General features: G+C 46.6%; 1 gene segment (V, D, J or C); it reads right to left on the bottom strand.

Moving 5' to 3' along the window:
• On the bottom strand, positions 1–393 carry LOC148526572 (T cell receptor alpha variable 38-2/delta variable 8-like). The segment is given in 1 exon segment: positions 1–393. A coding segment is annotated over 1 exon segment (393 nt).
• Positions 394–12,952: the final 12,559 nt, after the last annotated feature.

Below are 12,952 nucleotides of genomic sequence, written 5' to 3'. Positions count from 1 at the left end.
TTATAGTGCAGGCTTAGACTTTGTGATGCACACAGTGCCATGCTCCAGAGCACAGTAATAGTCCCCTGCATCAGAAAGCTGAATATTTGTGATTGTCAGCTGAAAGGTTTTTCTTAGCGGGTCATGATAGGCTGAGTGTCGCTCCCTGTGCTCCTCATCTAGATCACTTTTCTGTTTCTCATCATTAAGAAGAAATTCCAGCGACATCCCAGGCTTCTGCAAATACCAGATTAATACGTATTTGGTGGATGTGTAACTGCAATTCAGGGTGATGGTACCACCTTCGCTTCCTGTTCTCTCGGGATCACTTTGGGACACATCATTTCCTATAACAAAAGCTATAAATGAAAAGATGATGGCTGAAATCACAGACATGCAGAATATGAGATTCATTGCTGCCAGTGAATAGAGTGACAGCAGCTGTGACCATGAAAGCTTTGTCTTTCCTGCAGATGGTTGGGTAGATAACTATGGTTTTCTGTGTATAGCCACAATATACACCACGCCCACGAATTGGTGAGATGTGGATTATGTTATTACATTATATTCATTTTATTAATTGCATTAGTTAACTAGGCCAATCTATGCTCATCTACTGTTCACTGATCTAGAACATTTATTTGTATTAAGAGTTGGAACATGAAACTAATAAGGGGACTGATATGCTGGAAAAGTTTTTGTAAGCAAAATATTTTTAAAACTAGCCACTAACACTGCAATACTGAAATAGAACATTATCAGTTACTTATCAAAATGCAGATCTAAGATTACGGCTTATTCCGATCACACCTACAGAACTTATTGTTGCTGGAAATGACCTAGCCTTTTAGACAACAGTGCTAAAGGAATAGACCTCCCCCAATTTGGCCAATCATGTGTGGTCAAATTGGGCAGTGATTCTATGGCTTGACTTTTGGGTTGAATGCAGGATTGCTATGTGTGGCAAAAAGCAAAGTTAAAGACTGTTATAAAAAAATAGACTGTGAATCCATGGCACAATTGTATATGAGAAAGAACAACTACAACAAGATAAAACCTGACCTTGATTATGAATACCACCCACACCTTTCTCCATGCTGCACCCTACATGCAGTGAATGCTCTTATTCTATCTATGATATTGCCCCAGTCAATTAAAATGTTAGGCTTTACTTTAACACGCAATGCATAGTTTGCCCATCTGAGCTATAAACTTCATTGTATACCCATTCCATTTATATGATGCGCTGAATAAAAAGAGTAGAGATGAGAAAATCCTATGAGATTCAGTTGTCAGAAGTTTTCTATTTTTCATGCATTTAAACTTCCACACAAATGTTTGTTGGTACATATAATCAGTGGCGTAACTAGGGTATTTGAAGCCCAGGGCAAATTTGAAAAGGGAGCCCCCCCCCCATATGCAAAAATAAATGGGCATGGTCACTTAAAAATGGGGCGTGTCAACATGACACCCCTTTATTTTCACGCTGAACATTCCTATCCATATGCACCTTAACCCCAGTAGTGCCCCTTATACAGTACCCCCAGTATGCAGTTGTGGTCCCTCTTATGCAGGCCCATAGTAGTGCCCCTTACTCAGTGCCCCCAGTAGCAGTTCCCACAATGCAGTTCGCCCAGTAGTGGTATCCCCTTATGCAGTGCCCTTTATATAGTGCCCCCAGTTGTAGTCCCCCCCCCCCCCCCCCCCCAGTGCCAGATTAAGGTCCACATGGGCCTGGAGCTGAAATTTATGAAGGGCCTATTGTGTGTCACCACAGGGGAGTTTGATAAGCGCTGTGGTGATGTGACTAGTGATGTGGGGGCAGGGGCGTATCTATAATGGGTGCAGGGTAGGGGTGTGCACCGGCCACTTTTCGTGTTTTGTGTTTTGGTTTTGGATCTGGATCTTTATTCGTGTTTTGGATCTGGATTGGTTTTGCCAAAACCACCCTTCCGTGTTTTGGGTTCTGGGTTTTGTGTTTTGGATCTGTATTTTTTTGAAAAAAAGCATAAAAACAGCTAAAATCACAGAATTTGTGGGTTTTTCTGCTCCTATGCTATTATTAACCTCAATAACCTTAATTTCCACTCATTTCCAGTCTATTCTGAACACCTCACACCTCACAATAGTGTTTTTATGTCCAAAAGGTTGCACCGAGGTAGCTGGATGACTATGCTAAGAGATACGAGTGGGCGGCACAAACACATGGTCCATCTAGGAGTGGCACTGCAGTGGCAGACAGGATGGCAGTTTGAAAAACTAGGCCCCAAACTATACATAATGCAAAGAAAAAAAAGAGGTGCAAGATGGAATTGTCCTTGGGCCCTCCCACCCACCCTTATGTTGAATAAACAGGACATGCACACTTTAACAAACCAAACATTTCAGCGCCAGGGTCTGCCACACGACTGTGGCTGAAATGATTGGTTCGTTTGGGCCCCCACAAAACAAGCTGGCAATTAATCTGTCCCTGCACAAACTGGCTCTACGGAGGCAAGATGTCGTCCTCATCCACCGATTCCTCACCCTCTTCAGTGTTGTGTACATCCTCATCCTCACAGAGTATTAATTCATCCCTGCTGGAATCCACAACCACAGGTCCCTCTGTACGTTCTGGAGGCTGGTCTCCCTGGAAGAGTTGATAATTCATTTTATGAACATCATCTTCTCCACTTTTTTGTGGAAGCAACCTCCTACGCCTTTCGCTGACAAGGTTCCCGGCTGCACTAAACACTCTTTCGGAGTACACACTGGAGGGGGGGCAACTCAGGTAAAATAGAGCCAGTTTGTACAGGGACCTTCAAATTGCTTCTATTTCCTGCCAGTACAGGTACGGACTGTCTGACATGCCTACTTGGATGCTGTCACTGATGTAATCCTTTAACAGACAGACGCACGCTTGTCGCTGCTGCTTTGAGGATGCAAGTGCGGCTACAGCCCACACAATTCACAAAGGCACAAAAAAGAAGAAGAATATATTTATTGTTTGTGTAGCACACTTTGAGGGTGTCACCACCCTTTAACAGACAGACGCATGCTTGTCGCTGCTGCTTTGAGGATGCAAGTGCAGCTACATCGTACACAAGTCACAAACACATTAAAAAAATAGTTTTTTATTTTTTGGAGCACTTTGTTAGTTACACCACCCTTTAACAGACAGACGCACGCTTGTCGCTGCTGCTTTGAGGACAGTATCATATGCAGTGACAGTAGACTTGTCAGAAATTGTTGGCACGTCCTTCAGTCCGGACCAGATGTCCAAACCAGCCCTTGACTTATGACACAGGCGCACGCTTGGCGCTGCTACTATGTTGATGCACGTGCGGCTACATCGCACACAAGTCACAAACACATTTAAAAAATAGTTTTTTATTTTTTGGAGCACTTTGAGAGTTACACCACCCTTTAACAGACAGACGCACGCTTGTTGCTGCTGCTTTGAGGATGCAGGTGGAATCTAGATGGGATTTGGAACCGGGGACACACTACCTCCATCAATTGTCTAAATCCCACTGCACTAATGGCGGATACCGGACGCACGTCTAACACCAACATAGCAGTCAAGGCCTCAGTTATACGTTTTGCTTCAGGATGACTGCTGTCGTACTTCATCCTCATCGCTAGGGACTGTTGGAGGGTCAATTGTTTAGTAAAAGTAGTGATGTTCCTACTTCCTCTCTGGGATGATGAACAACTCCCAGCAACAGCACTAGGAGGAAGTGGTTCTTGATCTTTCCCTATTTTATTTTTATCGGAGAAAGTTTGGTCCTCCATTTGTTATATTGATATATACGTGCGGCTAAAGCGCACACAAACACAGAAAATATTTTTTTATTTTTGCTGGAGAGTAGTGCACTTTGTGGGTTACACCACCCTTTAAGAAATGAGCCAGCCGGCTCTTTACTTATGGGACACAGGCGCACGCTTGGCGCTGCTCTTTTGTTGATGCACGTGCAGCCACAGTGCACACAAGTCACAAACACAGAAAATAATTTTTTTTTTGGTTTGGACTGGAGTGTACTTTCGGGGGTTACAGCACCCTTAACGGTCAAGCCAGCCGGCCCTTTACTTATGACACAGGCGCACGCTTGGCACTACTTTGTTGATGCACGTGCGGCTACTGCGCACACAATTATAACACAGAGAGCATTGCAGTGAGTGCCATATAACACAGAGAGCATTGCAGTGAGTGCCATATAATACAGAGAGCATCGTAGTGAGTGCCGTATAATACAGAGTATCGCAGTGAGTGCCATATAATACAGAGAGCATCGCAGTGAGTGCCAAATAATAGAGAGAGCATCACAGTGTGTGCCATATAATACAGAGAGCATTAAGTGACTGCCATGTAAAGAGTAGTTAGTGCCATATAATACTGACCATCATATAGACCATCAATACCCACCATACAGTATAATACACTAAGCATCCAAGTGGCCACCATACACTACAAAGAACACTGCACATAGTGACATATAATACAGAGAACTCCAAAGACCACTACAAAATACAGGGGACATCACACCCACCGATTATGGCACCTGAAATGGGATAAGTTAGATAGGAAGCTGCTGGCAGATGTATGGGCCTGATCATGGTCAGACAGTATTGGGCAGCTGCAAGGAAGCGGCTGTGCAACACTGTATAGCAAATATTTGTATACTGCAGTAGGTGTCTATAGGAAGCAAACGCCTCCTGACAGCATGAGCAATCTGAGTGCAGTGTCTGTAGGTGCTGCCTCGGATCCCCATCGCGACTATCGGTCTCGATGGCGGCAGCACTGGCCAGACTAAAGGTGCGTACACACTGGGCGATAAAGTGGACGACTGAATGATAACGATATCGTTATCGTTCAGTCGTCCACTTTATCGTCCATTTTTAACCCCAGAAAGATGAACGATAACGACGACGCGCGTTCCTGCGGGTCGTTCGTCATTATCGTTCATCGGGCTGACATGCAGGCCAACCTGACGATCTCGTCAGGTTGCTGCATGTCAGGGAATTGGGGAGAGAGCCCGGCGCTGAACGATATCGTTAATGATATCGTTCAGCGGCTGTGCTCAATGTCATGAACGACATTGAGCACAGCCTGCCGGGGACAACACTACACGATATCGCTCAGGGAGCATATCGTGTAGTGTGTACCCACCATAAGTAAGCTCCAGCTTATTCAGGCTGGCAGCCTGTGAGGCCAGAAAATATGCGTCCACAGGCACAGACCCTGGCCTCGGTGCTCCCGGAAAACAGGGGTGACCCGTCTCCATTTCTGGCAACGGTGCCTAGGCATGCCCACGCTCCATCCACCCAAACACCACAGCATGTCAATCATGCTGCGGCTTGGAGGATCTCAGAGCGATATTGCAGAATCTGTTCTGCATACGCGCAGTTTTCCAGTAATTGGAAAACTGTGTGGTATCCCTCACCTGCATCTGACCATCAATCAGGCCCTATATCTATAATACAGCACTGCCCTGCGCCCTCCTACCTCCCCCATCATTCACTCCCAACTCCCTCCATACTGTGTGCACCGCAGCCAGCGTGCCATCATGGGCACACTGAGACTGCGGCTGTGGCAGGAGGCCAACATAGCTGCAGTCCTCTCTCTCTCTCTATCTCTCCCCCCCCCCTCCCTCTCTCTCCCTTTCGCTATTGAACTGGCACTCCTGACTATATAACCAAGCTGCTTGGGTGCCCTCAGTGATGCATAGAAAAAGTAGAAAGAACTGCGGCACTCCAAGTCTGATGCACAAGACGATCTATTTTAGCATAGAAACCAACGCTTCAGAGCCTCCAGACTCTTTTTTCAAGGTTCACAAAGTATACATATAATATATACACACACACTATATACACATACACACAAACATACACACACTATATACACACATATATATATATATATATATATATATATATATACACACACACATTATATATATATATATATATATTATATACATACATACATACACACAAATAGATAAACATACACACACTATATACATATACACACATACATATACACACTATATACATACATATTAGGGGTGTGCACCGGCCACTTTTCGTGTTTTGTGTTTTGGTTTTGGATCTGGATCTTTCTTCGTGTTTTGGATCTGGATTGGTTTTGCCAAAACCACCCTTCCGTGTTTTGGGTTCTGGGTTTTGTGTTTTGGATCTGTATTTTTTTGAAAAAAAGCATAAAAACAGCTAAAATCACAGAATTTGTAGGTTTTTCTGCTCCTATGCTATTATTAACCTCAATAACCTTAATTTCCACTCATTTCCAGTCTATTCTGAACACCTCACACCTCACAATAGTGTTTTTATGTCCAAAAGGTTGCACCGAGGTAGCTGGATGACTATGCTAAGCGACACGAGTGGGCGGCACAAACACGTGACCCATCTAGGAGTGACACTGCAGTGGCAGGCAGGATGGCAGTTAGAAAAACTAGGCCCCAAACTGTACATAATGCAAAGAAAAAAAGAGGTGCAAGATGGAATTGTCCTTGGGCCCTCCCACCCACCCTTATGTTGTATAAACAGGACATGCACACTTTAACAAATCAATCATTTCAGCGCCAGGGTCTGCCACACAACTGTGGCTGAAATGATTGGTTCGTTTGGGCCCCCACAAAACAAGCTGGCAATTAATGTGTCCCTGCACAAACTGGCTCTACGGAGGCAAGATGTCATCCTCATCCTCCTCATCCACCGATTCCTCACCCTCTTCAGTGTGTACATCCTCATCCTCACAAAGTATTAACTCGTCCCCACTTGAATCCACCACCACAGGTCCCTCTGTACCTTCTGGAGGCTGGTCTCCCTGGAAGAGCTGATAATTCATTTTGATGAACATCATCTTCTCCACATTCTGTGGAAGCAACCTCCTACGCCTTTCGCTGACAAGGTTCCCGGCTGCACTAAACACTCTTTCGGAGTACACACTGGAGGGGGGGCAACTCAGGTAAAATAGAGCCAGTTTGTACAGGGACCTCCAAATTGCCTCTTTTTCCTGCCAGTACAGGTATGGACTGTCTGACATGCCTACTTGGATGCTGTCACCGATGTAATCCTCCACCATTCTGTCAATGGTGACAGTATCATATGCAGTGACAGTAGACATGTCAGAAATTGTTGCCAGGTCCTTCAGTCCGGACCAGATGTCCAAACTTGGTCCTGCCTGCCCTGCATCACCGCCAGCGGGTTGCTTAGGATACCTAAGTTTTTTCCTGGCAGCCCCAGTTGCGGGAGAAAATGAAGAAGGAGCCGTTGATGTGTCACGTTCCGCTTCAGCTGACAGTGTGTTCACCAGCAGGTCTTTGCACCTCTGCAGGCTTGTGTCGGCCGGAAAGAGAGACACCACATAGGCTTTAAACCTAGGATCGAGCACGGTGGCCAAAATGTAGTGGTCTGATTTCAACAGATTGACCACCCTGGAATCCTGGCAAAGCGAATGAAGGGCTTCATCCACAAGTCCCACATGCCGAGCGGAATCGCTCCGTCTTAGCTCCTCCTTCACTTTCTCCAGCTGCTTCTGCAAAAGCCTGATGAGGGGAATGACCTGACTCAAGCTGGCAGTGTCTGAACTGACTTCACGTGTGGCAAGTTCGAAGGGCTGAAGAACCTTGCACAACACGGAAATCATTCTCCACTGCGCTTGAGTCAGGTGCATACCCCCTCCTTTGCCTATGTCATAGGTGGATGTATAGGCTTGTATGGCCTTTTGCTGCTCCTCCATCCTCTGAAGCATATAGAGGGTTGAGTTCCACCGCGTCACAACCTCTTGCTTCAGGTGATGGCGGGGCAGGTTCAAGAGTGTTTGCTGGCGCTCCAGTCTTCGGCACGCAGTCGCTGAATGGCGAAAGTGGCCAGAAATTTTTCGGGCCACCCAAAGCGTCTCCTGCACGCCCCTGTCGCTTTTCAGAAAATTCTGCACCACCAAGTTTATTGTGTGAGCAAAACATGGGACGTGCTGGAATTTGCCCAGATGTAATGCCCGCACAATATTGGTGGCGTTGTCAGATATCACAAATCCCCAGGAGAGTCTAAGTGGGGTAAGCCACTGGGCGATGATTTCCCTCAGTTTCTCTAAGAGGTTGTCGGCGGTGTGCCTCTTACTGAAACCGGTGATACACAGCGTAGCCTGCCTTGTAACGAGCTGGCGTTTCTGAGATGCTGCTACTGGTGACGCTGCTGCTGTTGCTGCGTAAGGTGATACATCTACCCAGTGGGCTGTCACAGTCATATAGTCCTTAGTCTGCCCTGTTCCACTTGTCCACATGTCCGTGGTTAAGTGGACATTGTGTACAACGGCATTTTTCAGGACACTGAGGACACTTTTTCTGACGTTTCTGTACAGTCTCGGTATCGCCTGCCTAGTGAAGTGGAATCTAGACGGGATTTGGAACCGGGGACACACTACCTCCATCAATTGTCTAAATCCCACTGCACTAATGGCGGATACCGGACGCACGTCTAACACCAACATAGCAGTCAAGGCCTCAGTTATACGTTTTGCTTCAGGATGACTGCTGTCGTACTTCATCCTCCTCGCTAAGGACTGTTGGAGGGTCAATTGTTTAGTAAAAGTAGTGGTGTTCCTACTTCCTCTCTGGGATGATGAACGACTCCCAGCAGCAGCAGCAACAGCAGCAGCGGCAGCAGTAGGCGTAGCAATGCAGGATCCTCCGGAGGAATCCCGGATAGGAGAGTCAGTCATGCCAGTGATATGGCCTGCAGGACTACTTCCGATCCTGACTAAGGAGGAAATTGACGAGGAGGGAGTTGACGGTGTGGTTTGCAGGCGCTTGGATACAACAGGACAACGGGATTTAGGTGTCCCTGGACTGCTTACGGTCTTAGCCAAAGTTTCTGAACTTGACAGTAACTTTTTATGAACGCGCTGCAGGTGCCGTATAAGGGAGGATGTTCCTAGGTGGTTGACGTCCCTACCCCTACTTATTTCACCTTTACATATGGTACATATGGCAAGACAGTTGTTGTCCGGATTTGGATAGAAATATTGCCAGACCAAAGAGGTGGAATGTTTGGTCTTCTGCCCAGGCATGACCGTGATGGGCTTTTTCATCCCACGGACAACAACTGTCTCCCCCGGAGCCTGATTTAAACAAACCACATCACCATCAGAATCCTCCTCGCCAACTTCCTCAGCGCCAGCTACACCAGTATCCTCATCCTGTTGTACTTCAACAGTGACATCTTCAATTTGCATATCAGCAAGTGGACTGTGGGTGCTCCTTTCAGCACTTGCAGGGGGCGTGCAAATGGTGGAAAGAGCCACCTCTTCCCGTCCAGTGCTGGGAAGGTCAGGCATCGCAACCACCACCACACTTGGACTCTCTTTGGGGATTTGTGATATCTTCTTAGAAAGCACAGTTCTTCGCTGTGCTTTTGCCAGCTTAACTCTTTTGATTTTTTTAGTGGGAGGAGTGCTTCCATCGTCATGTGAAGCTGAACCACTAGTCATGAACATACTAGGGATCGACCTTAGCCGTTCCTTGCCACTCCGTGTCGTAAATGGCATATTGGCAAGTTTACGTTTCTCTTCAGCTGATTTAAATGTCTTTTTCAAGGTCATTTTCCTGAACTTTGCCATTTGGGATTGTATGTGCCCTCTACTATGACATTGGGCATCGGCCTTGGCAGACGACGTTGATGGCATGTTATCGTCTATGTCATGACTAGTGGCAGCAGCTTCAGCACTAGGAGGAAGTGGTTCTTGATCTTTCTCTATTTTATTTTTATCGGAGAAAGTTTGGTCCTCCATTTATGTTATATCGATTTGATATATACGTGCGGCTAAACACAGAAAATAAATTTTTTTTTGGTTTGGACTGGAGTGTACTTTGGGGGTTACAGCACCCTTTAACGGTCAAGCCAGCCGGCCCTTTACTTATGACACAGGCGCACGCTTGGCACTACTTTGTTGATGCACGTGCGGCTACTGCGCACACAATTCACAAACACAGAAAATAATTTTTTTTTGGTTTGGACTGGAGTGTACTTTCGGGGGTTACAGCACCCTTTAACGGTCAAGCCAGCCGGCCCTTTACTTATGACACAGGCGCACGCTTGGCACTACTTTGTTGATGCACGTGCGGCTACTGCGCACACAATTCACAAACACAGAAAATAATTTTTTTTTAGGTTTAGACTGGAGTGTACTTTCGGGGGTTACAGCACCCTTAACGGTCAAGCCAGCCGGCCCTTTACTTATGACACAGGCGCACGCTTGGCACTACTTTGTTGATGCACGTGCGGCTACTGCGCACACAATTCACAAACACAGAAAATAATTTTTTTTTTGGTTTGGACTGGAGTGTACTTTCGGGAGTTACAGCACCCTTAACGGTCAAGCCAGCCGGCCCTTTACTTATGACACAGGCGCACGCTTGGCACTACTTTGTTGATGCACGTGCGGCTACTGCGCACACAATTCACAAACACAGAAAATAATTTTTTTTTGGTTTGGACTGGAGTGTACTTTCAGGGGTTACAGCACCCTTTAACGGTCAAGCCAGCCGGCCCTTTACTTATGACACAGGCGCACGCTTGGCACTACTTTGTTGATGCACGTGCGGCTACTGCGCACACAATTCACAAACACAGAAAATAATTTTTTTTTAGGTTTGGACTGGAGTGTACTTTCGGGGGTTACAGCACCCTTTAACGGTCAAGCCAGCCGGCCCTTTACTTATGACACAGGCGCACGCTTGGCACTACTTTGTTGATGCACGTGCGGCTACTGCGCACACAATTCACAAACACAGAAAATAATTTTTTTTTAGGTTTGGACTGGAGTGTACTTTCGGGGGTTACAGCACCCTTAACGGTCAAGCCAGCCGGCCCTTTACTTATGACACAGGCGCACGCTTGGCACTACTTTGTTGATGCACGTGCGGCTACTGCGCACACAATTCACAAACACAGAAAATAATTTTTTTTTAGGTTTGGACTGGAGTGTACTTTCGGGGGTTACAGCACCCTTTAACGGTCAAGCCAGCCGGCCCTTTACTTATGACACAGGCGCACGCTTGGCACTACTTTGTTGATGCACGTGCGGCTACTGCGCACACAATTCACAAACACAGAAAATAATTTTTTTTTAGGTTTGGACTGGAGTGTACTTTCGGGGGTTACAGCACCCTTAACGGTCAAGCCAGCCGGCCCTTTACTTATGACACAGGCGCACGCTTGGCACTACTTTGTTGATGCACGTGCGGCTACTGCGCACACAATTCACAAACACAGAAAATAATTTTTTTTTTGGTTTGGACTGGAGTGTACTTTCGGGGGTTACAGCACCCTTAACGGTCAAGCCAGCCGGCCCTTTACTTATGACACAGGCGAACGCTTGACACTACTTTGTTGATGCACGTGCGGCTACTGCGCACACAATTCACAAACACAGAAAATAATTTTTTTTTGGTTTGGACTGGAGTGTACTTTCAGGGGTTACAGCACCCTTTAACGGTCAAGCCAGCCGGCCCTTTACTTATGACACAGGCGCACGCTTGGCACTACTTTGTTGATGCACGTGCGGCTACTGCGCAAACAATTCACAAACACAGAAAATAATTTTTTTTTTGGTTTGGACTGGAGTGTACTTTCGGGGGTTACAGCACCCTTAACGGTCAAGCCAGCCGGCCCTTTACTTATGACACAGGCGCACGCTTGGCACTACTTTGTTGATGCACGTGCGGCTACTGCGCACACAATTCACAAACACAGAAAATAATTTTTTTTTTGGTTTGGACTGGAGTGTACTTTCGGGGGTTACAGCACCCTTAACGGTCAAGCCAGCCGGCCCTTTACTTATGACACAGGCGCACGCTTGGCACTACTTTGTTGATGCACGTGCGGCTACTGCGCAAACAATTCACAAACACAGAAAATAATTTTTTTTTTGGTTTGGACTGGAGTGTACTTTCGGGGGTTACAGCACCCTTAACGGTCAAGCCAGCCGGCCCTTTACTTATGACACAGGCGCACGCTTGGCACTACTTTGTTGATGCACGTGCGGCTACTGCGCACACAATTCACAAACACAGAAAATATATTATTTTTTTAGCACTTGGGGGGAGCACCCCTGATGGACAGAGCACCCCCTGGACAACACTACAGCACCCCTTTAGGACTGGTACACTGCACAGGACTTTGGAACTGACTGCACAACACAGTCCAGCCAGCCCCTATGGACTTTGAAGTAGTGGACACAGCCCCTATTAACAACAGCAGCACAGCACAACACAGCCAGCCCCTATGGACTTTGAAGTAGTGGACAACAGCAGCACTACACTACACTACACTACACTACACAGCACTAACTCCCACCCTCCCTCTTCACTGTCCACAGCCGAGTGAGAAAATGGCGCCGACGCGGGTACCTTATATAGGATCCAAAACCCGCGAGACTCGGAAGGCGGGATGATGACGTTTTGCCTCGATGTCAGATCCGAGTCAGGCGGGAAAAGTCGAGCCTGACTCGGATCGGACTCGGATCGGGGGGGCTCGGCGGGGTTCGGATTTCAGAAATCCGAACCCGCTCACCCCTAATACATATACACACATACACACACTATATACATACATATACACACATACACACACTATATACATACATAAACACACATATATATATACACACTATATACATACATACACATATACACATACACAAATACAGTAGATAAACACATACACACTATATACATACATACACACACTATATACATACATACAAACATACACACACATAGATAAACACATACATAGGTGGCAGGCATTACACTGACCTGGTTATGCATGCTGTTTTTCAGCTGGTGACAGGTGCCTTCCCTCCTGTGCAAGGCAGCTCAGCCTCTGCGCTCCACCTCAGCCTCATAATTTCCAGGGCCAGCTGTATCAGCCCAGTTGCAGAGGAAGGCGGGGGAGCTTTAGATGACCCAGG

Source organism: Taudactylus pleione, unplaced genomic scaffold (assembly GCF_031769625.1).
Source record: "Taudactylus pleione unplaced genomic scaffold, aTauple2 ptg000095l, whole genome shotgun sequence".
Classification (NCBI taxonomy): domain Eukaryota; kingdom Metazoa; phylum Chordata; class Amphibia; order Anura; family Myobatrachidae; genus Taudactylus; species Taudactylus pleione.
The sequence above is the reverse complement of the archived record's forward strand: the minus strand, read 5'-3'. Positions and strand labels throughout refer to the sequence as shown.